The 27917-nt window shown below is 35.2% G+C and overlaps 1 protein-coding gene across 6 annotated transcripts in view; it reads right to left on the bottom strand.

Annotated features, from left to right (window-relative positions):
- Positions 1 to 27917, bottom strand: part of FOXJ3 (forkhead box J3) — a 133084-nt gene that overhangs the window by 52723 nt on the left and 52444 nt on the right. For 5 of the 6 annotated variants that reach the window (XM_082466269.1, XM_082466268.1, XM_082466272.1 and 2 more), the window contains exons 4-5: positions 26435 to 26509; positions 1029 to 1112 (exon numbers count right to left, since the gene is read on the bottom strand). In XM_082466269.1, coding sequence (XP_082322395.1) covers positions 1029 to 1112; positions 26435 to 26509 — 159 coding nt within the window. The remainder of the gene's footprint in view (positions 1 to 1028; positions 1113 to 26434; positions 26510 to 27917) is intronic. The other variant, XM_082466270.1, reaches the window with a different exon arrangement.

Below are 27917 nucleotides of genomic sequence, written 5' to 3'. Positions count from 1 at the left end.
AAAGGAATTCCCAGTTGTCAACCCAACTAAGAATTCAAATTTCCAAAAATAATTCAAGTTCCAGGAACTTCAGAAGAAGAGAGCAAATGGTAGAGAAGACCACAATTCCTCAGCCCTTCAAGATATACATCCTTGCTAATGCTCTGGGTTAAACAATGTGGATTCTTCTCTTCCTTCAAAATCTGGCAATAAATGCTAAACATTTTATACTCCACTTTTTCACACAATTAAAGTCCATGTGCTCAATATGTTTTAAAAAGCAAAAGATGGAGGGGCAATAAGTGAGGTTCATTCCCTCTCAAATTTTTACATACATATCTCAGCCTTAAAACTCTATTACCAGAAGACTATGCCACGAATACTAAACTTTATCTTTCTAAATTTTGGTTCGTATAAAACCAAAAAGTGTTCTGACCTAAGAGTTCACTTCTAATTCTGCAGAGCTTAGTAACTGGAGTACTGAATTCCCTCTGCTGGCACCATAAATCTGCCTGACTAAATCCCGTTGCTGCTATACCTCATGGCTCATCCAATCCCAACTTAAACTCAGCTTGAGGTCCTTAGAGACTCTGTGTACAAAATAATTATTACATGGTTGAAAGCAGGAAAAAACATTTTGAGGATAATCAGGAAAATTCAATAATAATCAAAATGATTATCTTCAGTGAAAGGGAACGGTTCTGTTATATAAAACCAGTCCTCAGTGGTGTAGACACAGAGTAAAGAGTACCAAATTAAAACTCAAGAGACCTGGATTCTCCCTCAGTTAGACAACAGCTGTGCCCTAATTACAAAACAAACAAACAAACAAAACCCCTTTTACTTAATTCCTAAAGTGCCCACCTCACTTAAGAGGTGTTGAGATCAAATAAGTCTGAAAGTGCTTTGAAAAAATAGAAAATGCTATCCAAATAAAATATTACCTTCATTACGGTTATACTTACTGTATTACTGGAAATGAACTTTTAAGATCTATATTTCTGACATAATAACCCCATCACACTAAATTTGTGATAAAGAGCTTTTACCCGTTCTACAGATCGTGCTCTCTTCTTTGGCCGAGTAGGCAGCGCATCTTCCTTCGGATTGGTGTCTATTGCCCAATAGGACCCCTAAAGGTAAAGAAATAAATTATATTAACAGTATTTTACAGGAACTCTGTAACATTAAAATGGACTTTCACAATCCTCTGCTTCAAAAGCAAACATTCTGCAGTTACAACAATGGAAAAGTAGCATGAAAAGAAATACTAGTTTTGAATGGAGAAAAGTAAAGTTTATACAAGAAAAAAAAGTCCATTTATAACTATGTTATTAAAGAGAGAAAAAGTCACAAGCTGAAGAAGCCAAGTCCAAGAAATCTGCCACAGCCAAATTAAAAAGGGAAATGATCAACCGAACACATTTAAAACATATATAGATATACTAATTCTTAATTGAACATATATGATAATTACAACAGCATATGACATTCAAGTCTAACAGAATTTTATTTTGTATGTAGTTTCTGCACCCTGGGACCTCACAAAACTAAACAGGTAAGGGAAACAATTTATAAAAACAACTTCCTTGACCACGTTTTATACAATAAGTGCAATGGTCTGTACATAAATCTTTTATTGCTTATTCTATCACAGTTAATTTTAACTATTTATCCTCTCTTACATTTTGATACAAGTTCTCAGACCACTCTTTCGAAAATACATACTGAGGACCTACTGTGCTCCAGGCACTCAGAAATTGTGACTCCCTTGAAAAATAACTTGAAAAGCATAGATCATATAGTTTGCACATATACAAATGAGACCAAAGCTCAGAAAAATAAAAGTGGTCTGTTCAACCAAGGATTTGAGAGTCAGGACCAGAATCAAGTTCTTTGCCTCTATCATTTCATTAATCTTCCTAGGCTGCTTTTACAGGCAATATTTGACAACAAGGGGAAATACAGCTTTCATCTATCAATTTTCACACTTTGTGCCCAACATGAATTATCTCCTTATATCTCCTTAAATATACCATGTTCTTTCATGCATCTGTGCCTGTCCTACATACTTATCTCCTTGCCTATAACATCCACCTTACCACTGACAAACTCATATTCTACCTCCAAAACTTAGCTCAGATGTTATCTAAAGGAATCCTTCTCTGATCCTCCTACAATACTCAAGAATTCATCTCTCTCTCCCTCTGCAAGATCTCTATACTATTTACACATTTAGATGATTGTCTGCACTTAACATTACAATTTTATTTACAGGTCTGTATGCCTTCTAGGCTACAAGTTCCTTAAGGGTAGAAACTCATTCCTATATCCACAGTGCACGGTAGAATATCAGACACAGAGCAAGTACTCAATAAACATTTGTTAAAATGGCGGGGGGGGGGGGGGGGAGATGTTGAACAAATTGTGCCAAGAATGTCAGAATACAGGGTATAATGCCAGGCTTCCCCAGGTCCTAATCTAGGCAGTATATGAACTCAGCACTCACTTCACACACAGCCATACTGGGGCATTCTTCCATGTTATCTTTTCTGCATTTCAGCTAATGAGCCTACCGGACCTGATGTAAACTTGCCAAGAACCATGTAAAATGTTAAGCACTAAAAATTAAAACAACAATTATGAGTATGGTTCAGGCTAGCAAGTTGCAAAATAAACAAAGCAGGAAAATGTGCTACACTCAGTTGTTGCTAAAGTTGACAGTGAAGCAGGAAGAAAAATACCCAAACTCACTGGACAACAGTTTAAAAACCACTGTTTATGGAAATGATAAATTTCAGTGTTTAGTTTGTTTTGCATGGTTGTGTATATTTGTATTAATCTGGGAAAACACTCACTGTCCAAACATTACATTGATTTATTAAACATTTTTTTATTAAACATTTTAATAAAACTACAAAAACAAATATGTATCTGTCCTTCCACACAAAATATAATCGGCTGTAGCTTATCACAAATAGATCAACAAAAGAGAAAAAAATCGTTCGTAAGCCTAAGCCACCATTATGTACTTACAAAACCCTGAATGCCCATATAGCCGAACAAAACTATATTTCGAAAAGATACATGCACCCCTAATGTTAATAGCAGCACTATTCACAATAGCCAAGACAGGGAAACAACCTAAATGTCCACTGACAGATGAATGGATCAAGAAGATGTGTTATATATATACAATGGAATATTACTCAGCCATAAAAAAGAATGAAATAATGCCATTTGCAGCTACACGGATAGACCTAGAGATTATCATACTAAGTGAAGTTAAGTCAGAAAGAGAAAGACAAATACCATATGATATCACTGTTACGTGGAATCTAAAATATGACACAAATGAACTTAACTACAAAACAGAAACAGACTCATACAGAGAACAGATTTGTGGTTGCCAAGGAGGAAGTGGGGCAGGGGAGGATTGGACTGGGAGTTTGGGACTAGCAGATGCAAACTACTATATATAAAATAGATAAACAACAAGGTCCTATCATATAACACTAGGGAACTATATTCAATATCTTGTAATAAACCACAATGGAAAAGAACATATATGTATAACTGAATCACTTTGCTGTACAGCAGAAACTAACACAACATTGTAAATCAACTATACTTAAAAAAAAACAAAAAACAAAAAAACCTCTGAATGCTCAAATGCAAAAACAATTGAAATTATTCACAAAAGAAGTTGTAAAATCTTCCACCTAGTGGCTCTTGCTAACCTATTATCTGAGTTTCACCTGTGAACTTACCGGTTTGGATTAAATGACTTAAAACCTCCCTTCACAAATCAAAACTGCAAGATAACATCTGATACCCATTAGGATATCTATCATCAAAAAAACAGAAAATAACAAGTGCTGGCAGGGATGTGGAGAAACTGGAACCTTTGTGCTTAGCTAGTGGGAATATAAAGTGGTACAGCTACTGTGGAAAATAGTATGGCAGTTGCTCAAAAAATTAAACATAAAATTACCGTATGATCTATCAATTTCACTTCAAGGTATATACCCAAGAATCAAAAGCAGGGACTTGAATAGATATTTGTACCCTCATGTTCATAGCAAGTTATTCACAATAGCTGAAACGTGAAAGCAACCCAAGTGTCAATCGATGGATGAACATATAAATAAAATATGGCACATACATAAAATGGAATATTATTCACTCTTTAAAAGGAAGGAAATTCTGACACAATTATGCTATAACATGAGTAAACCCTGAAGACATGCTGAGTTAAACAAGTCAGTCACAAAAAGGAAAATACTTTGTGATTCTACTTACATGAGGTACCTAGACAGTCAAAATTATAAAGACAGAAAGTAGAATGGTGGTTGCCAGGAGCTGGTGGGAGGGAGGATGGGGAACTATTGTTTAATGGGTACAGAGTTTCAGTTTGGGAAGATGAACAACTTCTGGAGATGGATGGTGGTGATGGTTGCACAACAATATTAATGGACTTAATGCCACTGAACTATACACTTAAAAACAATGACTACAACAGGGAGATCAACTCAATGCTTTGTGATGACCTAGAGGATCGGATAGGGAGGGTGGGAGGGAGGCTCAAGAGGGAGGGGATATGGGGATATATGTATACATACAGCTGATTCACTTTGTTGTACAGCAGAAACTAACACAACATTGTAAATAAAGCAATTATACTCCAATAAAGATGTGGGAAAAAAAAAGTTAATCAGAAAAAAAATGATTACAATGGTAAATTTTATGTTATAAATATTTTACCACACACACGAAAAATCCCTTTCAGCTACCTTTAAAAAGCAGCTACTTTTTCTCTTCCATATTAAAACAATATTTCTCACAGAAACTGAACTGCTTAAATACAGCCAATCAACAAACACACATTCCTTCCCAGAGTAGGGCCTACTCCTCTAGGCTTATGTGGAGCAAGTAAGAAACAAGAGTTTTCTGTTTTCTGGTTTTATTTTTTCAAGTCAACTTTACTGAAGTATATTTTTTAAAAAATAAAGTGCACCCATTTTAAGCATACAGTTAAAGGCGTTTTGACAAATGTATACATGCACGCAAGTAACACCAAAATCAAGATAAAGAACATTTCCATCACCCTAAAAAGCTCCTTTGTGTGACTCAACAAGCAACCCCTCTTCCTTTGCCCCCACATGTCCATCCCATACAACTACTCATCTGCTTCCTATTATTATAGTTTAACATTTTATAAAATTTCATATAAATAAACTCAAACCGTCACACTATTTTCTACTACTATTGGCAATGTATGAATCCAGCTGCTCCATGTCTTTGCCAATACTTGGAATTTTAAGTCTTTTCAATTACAACCATCCTAGTGGATGTATAGTTGTACCTCAGTGATTTTTGTGTGCATTTCCGTAATAATGTTGATAGGCATCTTTGCAAGTGCTTATTGGCATCCATGTACCATCCTTTGTGAAGCAGTTATTCATAAATTTTGCCGCATGTTTTATTTGGGTTATAAGATTTTTTGTTTTTTGTGTTACAAGGATTTTTTTATACTTTTTAAATAGCAAGTCCTTTGTCAGAGATAGATACATAGTTAAGTTTCTGTGTAAGTGTGAGGTAAGGATCAATATAAATTTTTCTTCCACCAAGGTATACACTATTTCTTGAAAAGACTATGTCCTTTCCCCACTAAATTACACTGGCATCTCTACCAAAAATCAGCTGAATATATATGTGAGTCTACTTCTGAACTCTAGTCTGTTCCACTGATCTACATGTCTACCGTTGTGCTAATACCATTTTGTCTTGATTACTGTAGCTATATAGAAAGTCTTGAAATCAAGCACTGTAAGTCCTACAACCTTGGTTTTTTTCAAAATTGTTTTGGCTGGTCTAGGTCCTTCGCATTTCCACATGACTATGAGAAACAGCTTGTCAATTTCTAAAAAAAAAAAGAAAAAAAAGAAAGAAAAAAGAAGTCTGCTAGGACTTTTATTGGCATTTCATTAACTCTATAAATCCATTTGGGGAAGACTGACATCTAACAATATGTCCTCTTTTCCACAAACATGCTATATCTCTCCATTTACTTAGGTCTTGTTTTATTTCTCTTGGTAATGTTTTACAGTTTTCAGTAAACATGTCTGCATATATTTTGTTAAAACATATCCCTAAAGTATTTCATTATTTTGGATGCTATTGTAAATGAAATTGCTTTCTTTATTTTCCAACCATTAATTGGTAGCATAAAAAAATTATACTGACCTTGTATCTTGTGACTTTGCTAAACTCACTTATTAGTTCTAGTGGCTATTCCACAGACTCCTTAGGATTTTCTACATATGCAATAAAGTTGTTTGCAAACAAAGAAAATTTTACTTATTCTTTTTCAACCTGGATGTCTTCTATTTTTTTCTTGCCTTATTCCATTGGCTTGGACCTCTAACAGAATGTTGAATAACAGTGAATGCAAGCATTCATGTTTGTTCTCAATCTCAGAGGAAAAGCATTCAGTGTCTCACCATTAAATATGATATAAACTGTTGGTTTTTTATAGATGCCTTTAATCAAATAAAGGAAATTCCTTTTCATTCCTAGTGTGCTGAACGAGTATCAGATTTTGTCAAACTTTTCTACACTTGAGATAACATGATTTTTCAGTTTTCTTCTACTCACATGATGAGTTAAATCAATAGGTTTTTAAATTTTAACCTGCATTGCATTGCTGGGACAAATCCCTCCTGGTCATGATGTATTCTCCTTTTCATATATCAATAAATTTGCTAATATTGCATCAAAGATTATTGGGTCTATGTTCACAAAGATATTGGTCTGTACTTCTCTTATTATTTCTTTGCCATCATAGCGACAGTGACCTCATGAAATGAACTGAAAACTGTTCCTTCATCCACTTTTTTTGGGGGGACGGGGGGAGTGGCGGTAAGAGTTTCTGTAAGACTGGCATTGCTTTTTCCTTAAATATTTTAGCTTCTTGTTTCATTGTTTTTTGTTTGTTCATTTTCTTTTATTGATTTCCCTTTATTATTTCCTTTTTTCTACTTACTTTGGGCTCACCTTGCTCTTATCTTTCTAACTTCTTAAGATACATGCTTAAGTAATTGATTTTGGACCCTTCTTATTTTTCAAATAAAAGCATTTAAATTTTGATATTTTCTGCTTTCATCACTCAGCTCAAAATATTTTCTAATATCCCTTATGATTTCTTCTTTGACCTAGAGGTACTTTAAAACTATATTAATTTCTAAACTTTTGGGATTTTCTAAGTATCTTTTTGTTTTTTATTCCTAATTTAATTCTGCTAGTCAGAAAACATACATCTGTAAAATTTCATCATTTAGAAGGGATTAATATCAACTTAACAGCTCATATAACTCAACATCAAAAAAAAAAGAAACCCCAATTAAAAAATGGGCAGAAGACCTGAATATTTTTCCAAAGACATACAGATGGCCAATAGGCACATGAAAAGATGCTCAACTTCACTAATCATCAGGGAAATGCAAATCAAAACCACAATGAGATATCACTTCACACCTGTCAGAATGGCTATCATCAGAAAGACCACAAGTAACAAATGTTGGAGAGAATGTGGAAAAAAGGAAACTCCTGTACGCTGTTGGTGGGATTGTAAATTGGTGCTGCCACTGTGGAAAACAGTATGGAGGTTACCCCAAAAAGCTAAAAATAGAACTACCATGTGATCCAGCAATTCCACTCCTGGGTATATAGGTATTAAAAAAATGAAAACATTAATTCAAAAGATACATGCACCCCAATGTGCATAGCAGCATTATTTACAATGGCCAAGATATGGAAGCAACCTAAGTGCCCATCAACATAGAAATGGATAAAGAAGAGGTGGCATACATACACAATGGAATACTACTCTGCCATAAAAAAAAGAATGAAAGTTTGCCATTTGCAACCACATGGATAGACTTGGAGGGTTATTATGCTTAGTAAAATAAAACAGAGAAAGACATATACTGTATTTTATCACTTATATGTGGAAACTAAAAAAATAAAACAAACTAGTAAATATAAAGAAAAAGAAACAAACTCACAGATATACAAAACAAACTAATGGTTACCAGTGGGGAGAGGGAAGTGAGGACGAGCAAGACAGGGGTAGGGGTTTAAGAGGTTGGAACTACTATGTATAAAATAAATAAGCTACAAGGATATATTATACAGCACAGGGAATATAGCCAATATTTTATAATAACTATAAATGGAGTATTACCTTTAAAACTTGTGAATCACTGTGTTATACACCTGAAACTTATATAATATACCACATCAACTACACAATTAAAAGACTGTGGATTTGTTGATTTCTCTTTTTAGTTCTGGTAGTTTTTGTTTGGTTTTTTTGAAGCTCTACTTTTGGGCACATACATTTATAATTCTTAGATGTTCCTGATCAATTGATCTTTTCTTCTGCTGTATGCAATATTCTGTTAAGGCCATTCAGTGAACTATTCATTTAGTTATTGCATTTTTCGGCTCTATAATTTTCATTTGGTTCTTTTTATAGTTTCCATCTCTGTATTCAAATTCCCTATCTCTTCATTCATTCATTATTAGAATATGTTTTATTTTAATTCTTTCAACATATTTATAATGGCTGTTTTGAAATTTGTGTCTGCTAAATCCACTATCTGGGCCACCTGTTCCACCTGATTCAGGAGCTAACTCCAACTCTTATCTAAGCCATACTGACATCAATCTCTTTAACTTCCTTCACTTCAAGGCAAGCTCCCCATAAAGGTTTCTCTAAGTAATATACAATGCTAAATTCCAACAAAAGTACTACAGGCATACCTCAGAGATACCACAGGTTCGGTTGCAGACCACTGCAATAAAACAAATACCGCAATAAAGCAAGTCATGAATTTTTTAGTTTCCCAGTTCATATAAAAGTTATGTTTACACTATACTGTATTAAGCGTGCAATATCATTATGTCTAAAAAAACAATGTTATGTACCTTAATTTAAAAATACTTCATTGTTAAAAAACACTAACCATCATCTGAGCCATCAACTAGTCATAATCTTTTTGCTGGTGGAGGGTCCTGCCCCAATGTTGATGGCTGCTGACTAATCAGGGTAGTAGTTTCTGGTAGCTGTGGCAATTTAATAAAATAAGACAAAGTTTGCCACGTCAATTGATTCTTCCTTTCATGAACAATTTCTCTGTAGCACACAATGCTGTTTGATAGGATTTTACCCACAGAATTTCTTTCAATGGTGGAATCAATCGTCTCAAACCCTGTTGCTGTTTTCTCAACTAAGTTTATGTAATATTCCAAATCCTTTGCTGTTGTTTCAATAATCTTCACCTTCACCAGGAGTAGATTCCATCTCAAGAAACCATTTTCTTTGCTCATCCCTAAGAAGCTACTCCTCAACCACTAAACTTTTGTCAAGAGTTTGCAGCAGTTCAGTCCCATCTTCAGGCTCCACTTTTAATTCTAGTTCTCTTGCTGTTCCCACTCCACATCTGCAGTTACCTCCTCCACTGAAGTCTAGAACCCCTCAAAGCCATCCATGAGGGTTGGAATCAACTTCTTCCAAACTCCTGTTAATGCTGATGTTTGACCTCTTCCAGTGAATCCATGAGTGTTCCTAAAAGCATACGGAATGCTGAATCCTTTCCAGAACACTTTCAATTTCCTTTGCCCAGATCCATCAGAAGAATCACTATGGCAGCTATGTCTTTATAAAATATATTTCTTAAATAGTAAGGTTTAAAAGTCAAAATTGTTTGTTGGTCCATGGGCTGCACCATGGATGCTGTGTTATTAGCAGGCATGAAAACAACATTAATCTCATTGTACATCTCCACCAGAGCTCTTGGGTGACCAGGTACAATTTCAATGAGCAGTAATAGTTTGAAAGGAATCTTTTTTTCTGAGCAGTAAGTCTCAACGGTGGGCTTAACATATTCAGTAAACCAGGTTGTTAGCAAATGTACCTTGGTGGTCAGAATGTTAAATGAGCACTGGCTTCAACTTAAACCCACCAGTTACATTAGCTCCTAACAAGAGAGTCAGCCTGTCCTTTGAAGCTTTGCAGCCAGGCAGTGACTTCTCTTCTTTAACTATGGAAGTCCTAGATGGCATCTTCTTCCAGTAGAAGGCTGTTTTGTCTACACTGAAAATCTATTGTTTAGTGTCACCATCATAATGAATTATCTTAGCCAGATCTTCTAGATAACTTGCCGCAGCTTCTGCATCAGTACTTGCTGCTTCACCTTGCACTTTGATGTTACAGAGACAGCTTTGTTCCTTAAACCTCACGAACCAATCTCTGCTAGCTTCAAACTTTTCTTCTGCAGCTTCCTCACCACACTCAGCCTTCATATAACTGTAGAGAGTTAGGGCCTTGCTCTGGATTAGGCTTTGGCTTAGGGGAATGTTGTAGCTGGTTTGATCTTCTATCCATACCACTAAAACTTTCTCCATATCAGTAATTTCGCTTTCTTATCATTTGTATGTTTAGTGGAGTAGGACTTTTAACTTCCTTCAAGAACTTTTCCTTTGCATTCACAACTTGGCTAAATGTTCAGCACAAAAGGCCTAGCTTTTGGTCTATCTCAGCTTTCGACATGCCTTCTTCACTAAGCTTAATCATTTTTAGCTTTTGATGTAAAGTGAGAGATGTGCAACTCTTCCTTTCACTTGAATACTTGAGGGCCACTGTAGGGTTATCAGCTCGCCTAATTTCAATATTGGTGTGTCTCAGGGAATAGGGAGGCCCAAGGAGAGGAACAGAGAAATGCAGGAAAGTCCGGTAAGTGTAACAGTCAGAATACAAACAACATTTATCAATTAAATTTGCAGTCTTACGTGGGCATGGTTCATGGTACCCCAAAACAAGAGTAACATCAAAGATCGCTGATCACAAATCACCATCACAGTTATAACAATAATGAAAAAGCTTGAAATACTGCAAGAATTATAGAAATGTGACACAGAGACGTGAAATGAGCAAATGCTGCTGGGAAAATGGTGCCCAACAGACTTAACACAGGGTTGCCACAAACCTTCAATTTATTAAAAATGCAGTATCTGCAAAGCACAATAAAATGATGTATGCCTATACAATATTTAAAAGGTCATGTGACATCCTGAAGAGAACATCTATTAACCCATAGACCTGGATTCAAATCTCAGATCTGGTTCGATAACCTCGGACAAGTTACAAAACCTTTGATCCACTTTCCTCATATCTCTTTCATAGAGTTATCATGACAATCAGCCCTAAGTGTACACCAGGAAAACTAGTCATCAGTATTTATTTACCACCTGTGTCCAATAGACACTTCTTGTTTATAGTTAAGTCATTTTGCAAATAATTTACAGAATAAATAATAAAAGGATTGTGGGGAAAAACCTTGTACGAGATATTTCAGTAGGAATTTAAACATAGCAAACCCAAATTTTCTATATTTTATATATATAATACATATTTAAAATAGTCAATTTTTCTGGTTTTGAAGGTATGTATATCAAATGGTCAGTATCTTTTGAATGTAAGTGCTTAAACTGTCACGCATGAAACTAAAACATCTATCTTGTAAGTACTGATTCCAGATTTCCAATCTCTAAAATGTTCTACTTTATTACTTGTGGGTTTTTCTTCCTTATATTTTGCTATCAAAAGGCAATGCTGATTACAGATTATAAATATATATTTAATAGATTCTAGCATATTATTAATTCTTGTTCTTCTTCTACTTTTCAAAATGCAATACATTTGTAATTTTTGATGGCTCAGAATTTTGTTGAAGGATGGCCACCTCTGCTCCATAACTGCAAAAAACATTTTCATATTTGGTTTATAAATCCCAAATAGAATGATGAATCCAATTAATGCTTTCATTTCTATATCATTTATTTCCTTGTAAGCACTTTTGTTTACACATCAGACTTCAGGATCTGTCCACTTATGAACCATATCAAGTGAATTTTGGTGCACAAACATCATAAAAGATGAAAAATACTGTAACATGACTTCCTAGGAAAAAATGGGATGATTCAGATTCTAGTCACAAAGTACTGCATGATGAAGACCTTCTTGTTGAATGACTAAATGGATGAGAATAGCATGTATCTTTTTGTCCTTAGAAATATATCACTAACTCAGTATTTCTTGGGTTTGGGAAAACTAATCTATAATATCATCCACTCAATTTCACCATCATAATTAGAGTGTTGCTGTCTGTATTTAACTTCTGATTCTACTGATAACAGTAAACAATTTTCCTCTATCAATTTTCATCTTTTTGTCATTATGAGCAGAAAAAAAATACCTAAACTCTCAACTATGTTCAATGAAAACTAAAAGGGAAAAAAACAAAAAAAGACTAGACTTAAATGGCATCTACAGACTTTTATTATACCTTCTTGAACGATGCAATACTTTGGGCAATACAATAAGAAAACTGAAGGATAATAGTGATAATTTCGTTACTTCATTGTCCTTCTACATCACTCAATCATTCTGCTATATTCTTGTTATTTTAGTAGTTGGGCATGATGGAGAATAACTGATGGGTAATGATGAAATAATTCTTAAGATGATGATAAATTTTCTAACTGTGCTTTGGAAGACTTCTTTTTAAAGAATAAAAGTCATAAAGTAATAATCTTAACAAATTAGAACTACTCAAAATACATACTCAAAAACGAAATTGGGGGGGGGAGCTTCCCTGGTGGCGCAGTGGTTGAGAATCTGCCTGCCAATGCAGGGGACACGGGTTCGAGCCCTGGTCTGGGAAGATCCCACATGCCGTGGAGCAACTAAGCCCGTGTGCCACAACTACTGAGCTTGCGTGTCTGGAGCCTGTGCTCTGCAACAAGAGAGGCCGCGATTGTGAGAGGCCCGCGCACCGCGATGAAGAGTGGCCCCCGCTTGCTGCAACTAGAGGAAGCCCTTGCACAGAAATGAAGACCCAACACAGCCAAAATAAATAAATAAATAAATGAATAAGTGAAATTCTTTAAAAAAAAAAAAAAGTGAAATTGGATCCAACAGACCCTGATGATATACTAAGGGTTAAATAAAATATATATGAAATATTCCCTCCTCCATTATTTGATCACATATTATTTTGTATTAATCTTCTAGTATTCTTTCTCATCTCCTACAATTTCTATCGAAGAGTATGCTAATATGCACATAAAAAGATGATCATCATCATCTGCCATCAGGGCAATGCAAATCAAGCCCATTATACAATGAGATACCACTTCACATCCTAGGATGGCTATGGTAGAAAACGCACACAATAAAAGGTGTTGGCAAGGATATGAAAAAACTGGAAGCCTCGTAATTGTTAGAGTAAACTGGTGCAGCCTCTTTAGAAAACAGTCAGGGCAGTACAAAAGATTAAACATATGACCCAACAATTCCACTCCTAGAGAAATGAAAACATGTCCAAGAGAAATGAAAACATTACGCCCATACAAAACCTTATACACAAATGATCATAGCATTTTTCATAACAGCCAAAAGTGAAAACAACCCAAATGTCCATCAACTGATGAACAGATAAACAACTGTGATATACCCATACAATGAAATGTCATTCAGTCATAAAAAAGGAATAAAATGCCGCTATATGCTACAACATAGATGACCCTGAAAGCCTTACACTAAATGAAAGAAGCCAGACACAATAGGTCACATATTGTATGATTCCATTTATATAAAATGTCCAAAACAGTCAAATCCATAGAGATGGAAAGTAAATTACTGGTTGCCAGAAGTTTGGAGGATGAGGGAGGGTACCTGTTAATGAGAAGTGGGTTTCTTTTTGGACTGATAAAATGAAAATGTCGGACTTCCCTGGTGGTGCAGTGGTTAAGAATCCGCCTGCCAATGCAGGGGACACGGGTTTGAGCCCTGGTCTGGGAAGATCCCACATGCCGCGGAGCAACTAAGCCCATGCACCGCAACTACTGAGCATTCACTCTAGAGCCCACGAGCCACAACTACAGAGCCCACGCATCACAACTACTGAAGCCCGCGTGCTCTAAGGGCCTGCATGCTGCAACTACTGAGCCCACGTGCCACAACTTCTGAGCCCGTGTGCTGCAACTACTGAAGCCCACACACCTAGAGCCCGTGCTCCACAGCAAGAGAAGCCATTGCAATGAGAAGCCCGTGCAACACAACGAAGAGCAGCACCCCCTCACCTCAACTAGGGAAAGCCCGTGCGCAGCAACAAAGATCCAACACAGCCAATAAAGAAATTAACTAATTAATTAATTAATTAAAAATGAAAATGTCCTGGAATTAGATAGTAGCGGTGGTTGCACAACTTTGCAAATATACTGAAAACCACTGAATCACACACTTTTAAAGGGTAAATTTTATGGTATGTGAATTATATCTCAACAAAAAATATTTTTTAATTAAGAAAAAAACTGGAATCAAGGAGCCCAATCTAATATACTGGTATACCCAACAGAGACAAAAGTCACTTGTCACAAAGCAAAGTAGGTGGTAATGCCCATAAAGAATTCAAGTTTCTTGATTTCAAGCTGTTTCCTGGCTTTCCTTTGGACCACGTTAGTCTTGATAAAAGTTCTAAATAGTCATTAATGTCAGAGTAAGTCAAGCAGTTCACCTACCCAAAGAATAGGAACTCCAAAGTCTCTCAAATTCAAAGTATATGTGAGTTAATATTAAGAAGTAAAATAAATTATCTTGACCCCTGGCTTGCTGATCAAAAGAAAAGGTCTGAGTGAAAAGAAGCAAAGTGACGATTTCTAGAACATCTAAAGACCAGCCTTTAATTTAAAACAGCAAAAGAATTAATATACAATTAGAAAAGTTTCCTTAAGAAGAACAGAACAGCTACTTCTTAGTTAACTAGGAAAAGACATGTTTATTCTTGTGATAAACACGTATTACACATCTGCTATGTATCAAATATTATGCTAGGTGCTATGGGCCTATGAAAATGAAAAAGAACCAATCCTTGTCAACGAAAAACTCACAACTGGGTGGAACAGATCAAAATACAGATAGCTACACCATTTAGGAGCTGTAACAGTGGTATATTCAAAGAACTATGGTAATAAAAAGAAGAAAGAGGTGAAAATAGGGAGGGAGGGAGGAAGGAAAGCAGGAATGGAGGAAGGGAAGGAGGAAGGAAAAAGGTGAAACAAAGAGAAAAAGGAAGGTTGCCTCCTTTCAGAGTAATGCTGACACTTGAGCTGGGCATTAAACAATGAGTAAAATAGAAAGAAAGACTACCTAGATACAATGAAGAGTATGGGCAACAACATGAAGATATTTAACTGCATCATAAATCCAAAACCAATGGTGCAGTATAGCATCAATATAAAGTTCAGGGAGATGAAGCTGAGGGCTAGGGTTGAAAATGTGGCATTAGAGGTAGGTCTGTGTGTTTATTAGTGTACCATAGCTTAAGGCAGCAATGTAATAGATGGAGCAAAGGTAAGCAGAGATTAGAGGAAGGAGACAATTGGAGGTGACACAGTAATCCATGTTATTTATCATTAATTATTTTTTTTAAATCTCATTTCTTCTAATTACTTTGTTTTCATATAAAAACCCAGAATCTCAAAACATCAGTGATGATGTAAGGAATCAGATGAAAGAATGGATTAGGTTCTAAACCCTATATAGATCAGGACAGTACTACATACCTTCTTATTATAAAAATCCACAGTGAAGCAGAAGCTCCTAGGCATGTCTCATGTCCACAAACTGGCTGGAGACAACACAGAAGCCCTACTGTTCCAGCATCAAAGCAAATGGTTAAACTCATTTCACCAATTTTCTCTTAACACACACAAAAAAGGATCAAATGGAAATTCTAGAAACAAAAAGTCCAATAATTCACCAGATGTGACAGAACAGCGTCAGAGAGCCAGAGATCTTGAAGATAGATAAGTAAAAATTACCCAATATAAGGAACAAAAAGGAAAAGAACAAAGGAAAATTAATAAAGAAAGCCAGAATGACCTAGGAAACAATGTCAAATAGTCTATCATATTTTAATTGGACACTAAAAGCGAAGGAGAGAAAATGGGGCCATATTTTTTTTAAAAGAAATAATGACCAAAAATATCTCAAATTTTGAGATATCTCAAATTTTGAAGGGGATGAAAACCCCTTCTTATTGATCCTAGATTAGCAAATTCCAAGCAGAATAAAGAAAACCACACTGAGGTACATCATAGACTGCTTAAATCTAAAGAAAAAAATCTTGAAAGCTACCACAGAGGAGGTAGGGTTGGGGAAGGGCATATTACATACAAGAAAATAAAAGTATATTATAAATGACAGCTGACTTTTCTCCAGAAATAATGGAGACCAAGGATGATGGAACATCTTCAAAGGTCTGAAAGATGGGGAAAACCCAAAAAACTCAATATTCCACACCCCCAAAAAATATGAGGATGAAATAAAGACCTTTGCAAGTAAACAAAAGCCTACAAAATGTGTTGCCTACAGTCCTGCACTACAAGAAATGCCAAAGGATGTTGTCAGGCTAAAGAGGAAAGATATCAGATTGAAATTTGGATTTATAGAAAAGAACATCAGGAAAGATAAAAATTTAGGAAAATATTTTAGTCAAAATAACTTCCTTAAAACACAACTAACCTTTTAAAGCAAATAAAACAAATCCTAAGGTGGGATTTATGACGCAAGGAGAAGTACAAGATATAACAACAGCACAAAGAAAGGGATGGGTAGATAAATGGAATTATACTGTTGTAAGGTTATTACACTTGTGAAACAGATGGGAAGAGGTAAGTAGTAAGTGGTATGAAGTGTGAGGTGTAAAGTGAAAAGTGGTATAATATTACGTCGAAATAGACTTTGATAAGTTAATAATACATACTGTTAAGCTCTAGAATGACTACTGAAAAATTAAGAAAAGGAGCATATAGCTAAGAAGTCATTAGAGAAAATAAAATATAATACTATATTTGATTAACCACAAAGGTTGCAAAAATGAAGCAACACAGAAACAAAAGAAAAAAAAAAGAACCACCAAACCAATAATCATATTAAATACAGACTAAGCACTCCAATTAGAAGGCAGAGACTGTTGCACTGAATTTAAGAAGGAAGAGACAATGGCTACATGCTGTTTATAAGACACACACTTTAAATACAAAGACATTTATAGATTAAAAGCAAAATACTAGAAAAAAATATACCATGAAGTTGCACAAGAAAGCTGTAGTAGCTATATTAATAACAGACAAAGTTTCAAGACTGAGTATTTGAAGAAATTAAGAACATTTCATAAAGATAAAAGAACAATTCAACAGGAAGATTAAACACTCCATACATAAATATTAATTTGAAATGGATCATACACCTAAATGTAAAAACTAAAACTATAAAACCTACAGAAGAAAACAGAGGAGAAAATATTTATGACCTTGGTTGATTTCCTGGACAGGACACACAGTCGTTAATCATTAAATTAAAAATTAATAAATTAGACTTCATCAAATCTAAAACTTCTCTTTTTAAGACATTATTATGAAAACAAAAAGGCAAATCACATTTTGAAAAAATGTTTACACAATATAAAGAATGCAATATAAAGACATATCTAAAATATATATAAAACTCTTATAACTCAGTAATAATGACAACCAAATTTTAAAAGAAAAAAAATTGCAAAAGACTTTAAAAGAACTTTAAGAAGTGAAGATATACAAATGACAGCTAAGCACATAAAAAAGATGCTCAAAATCAATGGTCATCAGGAAAGTTCAAAATAAAACCATTATGAGACACTACATCACATCCTCTAAAATGACTAAAATTAAAAACAGAGAGGGAACTCTATTCAGTACTCTGTAATGACTTATATGGGAAAAGAATCTTAAAAAAAGTGGAGATATATATATATATATATATATATATATATATAACTGATTCACTTTGCTGTACAGCAGAAACTAACACAACATTGTAAATCAACTATACTCCAATAAAAAGTAATTTAAAAAAAGATAGGTAGTATCAACTGTCAGTCAGGATATGGAGCAACTGGAACTCACATGTCTTGCTACTGGGAATGTAAAATACACAACCACTTTGGAGAAAGATTTAGCAGTTTCTTATCAAGTTAATGTTCCATCTACCCTTTGACATAACAATCCTTCCATTATTCAAGAGAAACGAAAGCATATGTCCATAGAAAACTTGTATTAGAATTTCTTAGTAGCTTGTTCATAATAGCCCTACACTGAAAACAACCCAAATGTCCACCAACAGATAAATGGACAAAAAATTGTGGTATATTCATACAATGGAATACTACTTAGCTATAATAAGAAACAACTGACATATGCAATAGCATCACAGACATTTTGCTGAATGAAAGAAGCTAGACACAGAGTATATACCAAATGATTCCATTTATGTGACGTTCCATTATATGAGATTTATGTGACCTAATCCGTTATGGAAAAATCTACTATGGACTTAAAGATCACTATCTAAAACTGAGGCCTGAATACAACTTTGTTTTAAAGACTGAGATAATGCATGTAAAATAGCCCCCTAGTCTGTAAAGCTATATACAAATGTAGACATTATTATTAACTTATATCAACAATTCTGGTACAGCAAGTTAACGTCCTCCTGGAGAAGAATGCAATGTCTTAGTCTGTAAAATCCCAAAGAAAGATCACAAACTAGAATCGTCCAGCTCTGAACACATCTTCCAAAACCGAATCACCTGCCAACTTCAAGATGTGTCAAAGATGAACAATGGACTTAAATGCCTTTATTTTCATCATTACAAAATATTTATCACTTCAAATAAAGTATATTTTAATTATTCCAATAATTTCTGACTGAAATTTTATGTCAATACTAAGTCCCCTGCTCTATTACACACTGATATGACCTTTCTTTAACAGCTCTTAGATTAGAAATAGCCTAATAAAAATGCCATTATCTGATTAAATATAAATAAACCCAAGAAGTTAATATTAATTTAATATTCCTGAGGAAAGCAGTCCCTGTCATAAATAGTTAGCCATTCCAAATGGCTACATCTGTGAATTTTATGTTTTAACTAACTATATTATCATGTATATATGCTCATTGGTAAAGTGAATCATCACAGACTATTCTCTGCTCTTCCTTTGCTCTCAGTGCACACCATATCAAGAGCCTCAGACATAGTACTGGATCCCTTTTGTCTCTGACTTCTTTGGCTTCAGACCATGTGTCTCAATGTTTTTTCTCTCCCAGTTTAGATATGGCAATCCAATTTTAAAGGGTTTTTGTTTTTTTTTTACCCTCCATCATCTTAGGGTGCTGCTCCTGGGTAGCTGCCCACAACTCCAAGGCACAGCATTTGCATGCACCATACAGATAAGAGTGAACATCCTTCCCGGTTTTAGTCTTGGTTTATATCTATTGCCTATACATAATTGAGAAAAACGTCTTTTTATTCTCAGAAGTTTCTAGTTTGGGCAACAGGTTAAATAATCACTCTACTCAGACCACAAAAATAGGCTACGAACAGTCAATACACAGTAGGCACTCAAAGGCAGGTAGCTTGGGTGGCTAACTGGCTGAATGAATGTATGGACAAAAACTATTCCAATGCCAGCTCAGGTCTCTGGAACATTCTTGTTGAACAAATACAGTCCTTTATTACTTTTACATTGATTATCAAATAATCTAAGTGTTGCCCAGAAAAGATTATTAAGGAACTCACTCTTAATCAATGGATTAAAAATACTATGTAAGACTGAAGTAAGTCAGAAAGAGAAAAACAAATACCGTATGTTAACACATATATATGGAATCTAAAAAAAAAATGGTTCTGAAGAACCTAGTGGCAAGATGGGAATAAAGACACAGACCTACTAGAGAATGGACTTGAGGATATGGGGAGGGGGAAGGGTAAGATGTGACAGGGTGAGAGAATGTCATGGACATATATACACTACCAAATGTAAAATAGATAGCTAGTGGGAAGCAGCCACATAGCACAGGGAGATCAGCTTGGTGCTCTGTGACCACCTAGACGGGTGGGATAGGGAGGGTGGGAGGGAGACGCAAGAGGGAGGGGATATGGGGATATATGTATACATATAGCTGATTCACTTTGTTATACAGCAGAAACTAACACAACACTGTAAAGCAATTATACTCCAATAAAGATGTTAAAAAAATTAATAATACGTAATTAGTATACTGATTGTAGTATAGTAAATGGTTTCTCTAAATGTTAAGGATACTTAAAAGCAGTATATTCTATTAAGCAATTAATAGTTGGCCATATCTTGTTTTTAAATCATCAGTGCCTAAACCTAATCTTTTTAGAAATTATTTAAGTAGAAGATAAATAAGGTTTTACTACATCACAACTGATTTCCAAGAGACAGCTCACCTATATTTACTATAACTCATAATATTTACTATAACTCACATATGATAGATAGTATGACTTATATGTTACTAGTTTAGGTTAATTCCACACTGTCTTGTATCTCAGTATTTATCAAATTAATTATTGAATCTAAGCCTAAAAGAAAAAAACTTGATGCTCAAATGAACTTATGACTGGCAACAACCCACATGCTCTTCAAACGGTGACTAAACTGTGGTAAATCCGTAAGATGAACTATATGAAATAAAATGGAACTGCTGATACTAACAGCACAGATGGATCTTAAATGCATTATGCTAAGCGAAAGAAGTCAGACTCAAAAGGCCACCTACTGTATGAGTCCCACTTATACGAATTTCTGGAAAAGGCAAAATTGTAAGAACAAAAAATAGATCAGTGGTTGCCAGGACTTGGAGTCGGGGGCAGTGGGGCACTGACTACCAAAGGGCAATACTGTTCCGTATCTTGACCATGGTGATGCTTACACTGTATGCATTGGTCAAACTACTAGAATTATATGCCAAAGAGTAAATTTTACCATGTATAATTTTTGTAAAAATTAATCTGAGGGCAAAAAAATTATTTTTTAAAAAGCAGTTTAGATCTGGAAAAGAAAAAAGAGGCCAACAGCAACAAACTGTTATCTCCCACCCTTAAGAACAGAGACTACTGCATGTGCAAGTAAAAGGCAGCTCTAACTAAACTGCTTTGACTAACAGTGTATTGTCAGGGTTCTGTGCCAGCACTACTTTCTGTTTCTGCAGTGTTGTCTCTCTGAATCAGACACTCACCTCTTATCTAACCCAATTTTTCAAATCCTCTCTGAATGCCTCTCTCAATGCGTAGTCTGGGCTTTCTAACCCTGGTTTGTCTAACTGACCACCTTACATTCATAATCCACTTCTGCCTTAACATGCACTCTTGGCATCAACCCTTGACCTCATGTTAGTACTTACATTCAACCTCAACTCTTGACCTCATGTTAGTACTTACATTAATTCCCTTAATTCCTGATTCTATCTCAACTTTGTTCTGATGGATCCCTCTTGATCATGCCCTCTTCTCAGCCTTCAAAAGGGGGTTCTTACCTATCATGAGTTAAAACTACGAAGGGTAATAATTTCTTCTCTCCTTGAAGTGCTTTAGAAGTGGCAAACTCTAAAGCTTCCCTTGGGAACCCTATGAGTGTTTTTTCACTCCAATAATATGATGTACTTATTTTTGTCCAACTGAACTCTTGCCTATCTTTAAGTTCTACTTCCTGTTTGGTTTTATTCAAAGACACAGATAAGACATCAACTTCTTCCTTACAAAAATCATACATCTACTTTAAGACTATTATTAAACTTAATACTATCTTCCTTCTTCAAGGTACATACCTATGATTCCTGCAACACTGTTTATCACTTAATGCTTGCTATATCTTATGTTCTCTCAAACCTCTCCAGTCTTTCTACAACCCTTTACAAATGAAATGACCAAAACAGTATACTAACAAATAACAGACAATTTACAAATAAATACAACACAATACTAACATGGCCAAAAAAGAATATCCTTTGAACAAAAGCAATCAGTCAACTATGTTATGGTCTCTTACATTATGACAGAGGACAGGAGTAGAAAATAATCACAATCTCAGAACTTCCAAAAGTTAATTCTCTAGCAGTGAGCTGCTGTCTCCTCACAAACCAGGAGACCCCCAATCTCCACAGCCACTGAGCATTTACAACCTCCCCACCCCAGGGAAGAAAAAGCATTCAAAAAACAAAAAGCTCTTCTTACTATGAATTCACTGTAGTTATCTCTCCCAGGCCAGGCAGGGGGCCTTCACGGGGGTCTTAAACTTCTTAGCTATCATTTCATTTCTCTTAGAGCCCATTGCTGCTATTTAATTATGCAACTGTTAAAACTACTTCTTATAATCTTTTATTTCCTTTAAAGTCAAAGTATCACTTTCCTGAGCTAGAGAAGAGGGAACAAGGTTGAGAAAAGATTAAGCTGGAAAGCAAAAAAAGAGAACTCTATTTTTTTTAAAAACTGAATTTAGCTGATAGGATTTGTCTTTCCATAAATGTGAGCAAAATACTTACCTTGAAGATAATTAAGAGGCATTTGTGAATTCCAGAATAAGAAGGCTTTTACCAAAAAAATTAGATCAAAAAAACCAGACAAAAATACAAAAAACAAAGCTAATGATAAGAGAGGAGATAAGAGACAGGAATTAAAAAAAAAAAAAAAAAGACTGCAGGATACAGAAACAGGGCTATAATCAAGGGAAAAGAAATAGAAATCTATCCCAAAAAAAGCAGCAGAGCTATGGATGCAAAATATAATTTCATTTTGTGTTTCTTTTTAAAGAAAGCAATAATGTAGCTGTTTATATTTAGTTTCAGGGAACTGAGAAAAATGGATTTCAGACCATCAATGTACATGGGAGAGTATCAAATATTAAGAGCTTTTATGACAAAAGCATCTAGAAAATAAAGGATTGAGTCAGGAATAAATAATCATATAAAAGCACCTGTAATTAAACAATACTTTTCAAGTTTAAGTTGGCTTCTACACCTCTCCAGTAACACACTGAACAGAGAGTTATACCATGAAAGTATAGGGAAGAAGAAGCTGTATGAGCTACTTCTAACTCTACCTCTTGGACCCATCTGGATCATGGCAGCAGGTAGCAAAATCCTAAGGGTTTAGTTAAAGTACACCCATCACCCAAGACCAAAAACTACTCCCACCCCACCTTGGCTCAATGGTTTTCTCCCACTGTGGTGAGGGTGGTTTTGGAAAAGCTCCTCAAATGCCAGGAAACACTGTAATACAAAAAGAAAAAACAATTCATAAGTACCAAAACTTAACTAACATTTTGGCTTCCCTTTCAAGGAAAACTGGTATAGTGGAAAAAACGCCAGTCTAGGAACCAAGAAACCAAGTGTATTCTGCTTGTTGGGCACTCATTCTAAGATGTTTGTGGTACTCCAGGGGATTTGGTGGGGAGGGCACCACTCACTCACTGCTAAGGGTTACTAAACTAGTAGAATATATGCCAGAAGCTCCTGATGGCCATCTCTGTCATGAATTGGGCTGAAAATGAAGCCATCAGAGAAGCTAGCAGAACTAAGGGATGTAAAGAGACATCTCTGGTGATACAACTGAAGAATCCTCTCCAGTTCCAGCCCTTCCTGCAGATATTTTCTCCCTTAAGTTAGTCTCTAATAGGTTTCTGTGACTTGCAAGTAAGTCTGGCCAATACACTTGGGTTCTAATTCCACACTGAACTTGGGCAAGTCATTCCTCATTTACTGGCCTTACTTAGTTCCTCGTCTATAAAATGGGCTAGATCTGAGGTTTTCAAAACTTTTTTTAAGCAATAGAACTTTTTTAAACAAAAATCTTATTTTGGTATCAAAAACTAAAATGATTTTATTCATGTAAATGTATTTTATAAGATCAGATTTACAACATTTACTTCTGACCAAAATCAGTAAGAACAACGGGTATTTAAATCTCACCTTGAGACTGAAAATAAAGATGACTCTATTAGTAGAAATGCATTATCAAATGTATGATATTTATCACATCAATGGTAAATGTATGATACTTATCATATCAAATGTATATTTACTATAATCACCAAAGTCAATGAGAACAATGATGTGTTTTGATAAAAATGAAACTTTAAAATTAGAGACTAATGGTAGAAGTTGAAAGCTTTCATTAACCTCCCAGGATTCAATTTATTTCTGTACTGTTTTGGTTGCATAGGAGTAAGACAACCCTGATTCAAAATGAATAGTTGCAAAGAATAACATGTTATTACTTATTCACCTGCCTTACCCCATGATATTATTTAAGTAAAGGTAGAAAAAGCTTTTAAGTTCTGCACAAAAAAAAAACCTAACAGCACAAGATTTTTAAAATAGATATCCAATTGGTTAAAATTTAGTACATAATATAGTTAAGCATTCATGGGTGTTGGTTTTTTCTTTTTTAATGATTTAAACCTCATTTAAAAATCAAATCTGAGTCAAATGTTTACAGATTCCAATTAGTATCTTCATAGAACTCTAATAAAACAGCTAATCTCTAAACTCTATTAAGATTTTTAGTCAGATTCACATACACTCACTACCCATCAGAAATTGTAATGAAGCAAATATAAAAAGTTATAATTCCTTTTTTTATAATAAGCCTGCTTTAAAGGAAAGAAAAATTTCACTAATTCCTATTCACAATCTTAGAGTTATGAAAACAGACAAATAATAAACTGGGTCAAATAAGACTATTACAATAATCTATTCAATCTTACTGAGAACCAACTTGATGGGGCAGATCATAGAAGGTGCTATAAAACATTCATTATTTAAGAGTGCCTGCTTTACAATTGAGATGAATAACTCTCCATGCCCAACCTCAAGAAGTTAACAGTCTAGCAGAGGATACAATACAGCTGACCTTGAACAACACAGGTTTGAACTGCACGGGTCTACTCACACATGGATTTTTTTCAACATTAAATACTACAATATTACACAATTGCAGTTGGTTGAATCTGGAGATGCAGAACTGTGGATTCGCAGAAACCGTGTATACCAAGGGCTGACTATAAATTATACTTGGGATTTTCGACTGTGCAGAGGGTCAGTGCCTCTAACCCACGCATTGTTCAAGGGTGAACTTTACATTCATTCATTCAACAAGAGTGTCTCCTCAGTGCCACCAGCCACTGTGAAAGAAACAGGGGCTAAAAAGTGAACAATATACATACTATCCCTACCCTCTTAAGTTCAGACTTTAACCTAAAGGCAATAGATAACCAATGAAGATTTTAAACAAAGAGACCATATGATTAGGTTAATCTTTCTGAAAGATGGCTGGCTACTATTAAACTGGAGATAGTAAGCCCCAGGATAGAGAAACCAGTTAGGAACTACTACAATGCTGACAAAGTAACAGAAACTCAAAAGATGGAACAACAAACTCAGTTGAAGTATGTGAAAACAAAAAAACTTCAGAGGGTAATGTTGCAGCTCAATCTTAAAAAACAAGGAGTATGCAGACAAGTAGAGGGAGTTTGTGCAATAAGAGAAAACCATAGGAAAGGCATGTCTGGGAAACCTCAAGTATCAATAAGTTCCTCACAGTGGGTCTTGAATGAGGTGAAATCATTGCTAGAAAGGCAGATTAACCATCCAAAAAAGAATGCGTACTTGCCAACAGATAAACTATCTCAAAGTCCTAATCTAACTAACAATTTATCATGACAACCAAATATGGTCCAAGCAAGTACTCTGAGCTTTCGAAACCAAGCAACTAGTACCAAGTTCAGGCCACAATGTATTTGACATGGCCCTGATACCAAAAAAAAAGGGACGTTTCTGCAGATAAAATACTAAAAATGTAACAATGGCAAAAGATAAATGGAATGAAGAGGAAAAAACAGCAACTAAGAAAACAAGGATATAACAGAGAAAATTTTACTTCAGGGTAAGAGTTACTTCCACTTGTCAATTACATACAGATTCACTTCTTCTATGTAATAATAAATTGTGGTTCCAACAAGCAATTCAAAAGCCAAATTTAATTTAATGCGTAACACTTGAGAAAATAACCAAACAAAAACTAGATTAGAAACAGCAAACTGTAACAGAGGCCCAGCCCTATACTAGCTAGCTAGCTTCTCATTGCTTAAAAAGAAATCTCTCCCTGTCTGGCTGGTCCTTGAAGCATACCAACTAAAAGGGTAAGGTAAGGTAAGGTGAGGTAAGGTGAGGTGAGGTGAGGTGAGGTGAGGTGAGGTGAGGTGAGGTGAGGTGAGGTGAGGTGAGGTGAGGTGGAATAGGGCGGGGTGGGTAAAGGAGGACTTGCTCTTTCTCAAAGGTTCCTTACCAATGAACTAGACGAGTTCCTAAATGCTTTCATTCCAATTCTCTTTCTTTATATAACAAATATAACTCAGATTCAAACATGCCAAAAGATACAATGAAGAATCTAATTATTTTATCTTAAGAAATGAATCCTACCTTTCCAGGGTCATCCTTGGATCGAGGCACTTTAAGGAAACACTTGTTCAGTGACAGATTATGTCGTATGGAATTCTGAAATTAAAAAAGAAAGAAAAGCCATAAGGTCATTGGACTCCAAAAACCAAAACCCCCTTTAGAAACAGAATCAGAAACCTAAATATCTCTATGCACCAGAATACAATTACAAATGGAATAAGTTTTTTAAATGAGCTTCAAATTTAAACCTTTCTGATTTTCAAATTATGAATGCTACAAAGGGGAGTAGTTATTGGAAAAGACAGTTTCTAGTGCATTTTACAAAACTCCAAATAATGGACTATATGTCACATTTTAAATGTTTAGTAAGACCTTTCAATGATGCAGGAAGATGTCTGTGATTAATGTTAAATACCAAATATAAAATTGTATGCATATTATGATTATAATTGTGATATATATTTATTAACTAATTTATTTATTCTTGGAAACAAGTCATAATGCAAAATGCTAAGAGTTATTCTACATGGAATTATAAGTGATGATTATTTTCCTCCATTCAGTTTTCTGCAATGTTCAAATGATTTACAAGGCACATGTGTTATCACTTTTTAATGAGTTTAAAAAGTTATAAACAAAAAAATTCCACTGCTCCATTACAAGAGTACATAAAAACCAATTCGGTTCTCACTATAATATTTAAGAAAGAAAACCACATGGGAAGACACTGACTAGAGAAGCCAGCAAGAACACCTAGGTTCCTCAATGTAGCAAGAAAGAATAAACAACTTGGATGGAAGGAAAACGCACTTAGAGACCTGGAGAATCTGTGAAACAGGAAATCTTTCATGAATAAACAGGACTATGCCACAATTTTTACAGAAAATACCCAAAGACCATTTCTTCTTAATTAAATGCTCTAAAATCCATTTCATAATTTTGTTTGTTCCAAAATGGCCAGGTATCTGGTGGAGGGGCTCCAATTGTATTTAGCCACTACTTAGAATTGGATGTTGGGCAGGGGGTTATTTTTTGGCATAATGTCATTTTATTTTTAATGTAAAATTCAGAACTCTAACAATGCCTACATTAAAACTTGCCTCTCATGAGGCAATACTGGGATTAAAGAAGTTTTTAAAAGATGACCAGAGAATGTAAATTCAAGCCTATCTTATTACCAAACATCAATTAAAACTTATGGGGCTTCCCTGGTGGCGCAGTGGTTGAGAATCTGCCTGCCAATGCAGGGGACGCGGGTTCGAGCCCTGGTCTGGGAAGATCCCACATGCCACGGAGCAACGAGGCCCGTGAGCCACAACTACTGAGCCTGCGCATCTGGAGCCTGTGCTCCACAACAAGAGAGGCCGCGAGAGTGAGAGGCCCGCGCACCGCGAGGAAGAGTGGCCCCCGCTTGCCGCAACTAGAGAAACCCCTCGCACAGAAACGAAGACCCAACACAGCCAAAAATAAATTAATTAATTAATTAATAATAATAAAAAAAAAC

The sequence above is a fragment of the Balaenoptera physalus genome, assembly GCF_965194825.1.
Source record: "Balaenoptera physalus genome assembly, chromosome: 1".
Classification (NCBI taxonomy): Eukaryota; Metazoa; Chordata; class Mammalia; order Artiodactyla; family Balaenopteridae; genus Balaenoptera; species Balaenoptera physalus.
The sequence above is the reverse complement of the archived record's forward strand: the minus strand, read 5'-3'. Positions and strand labels throughout refer to the sequence as shown.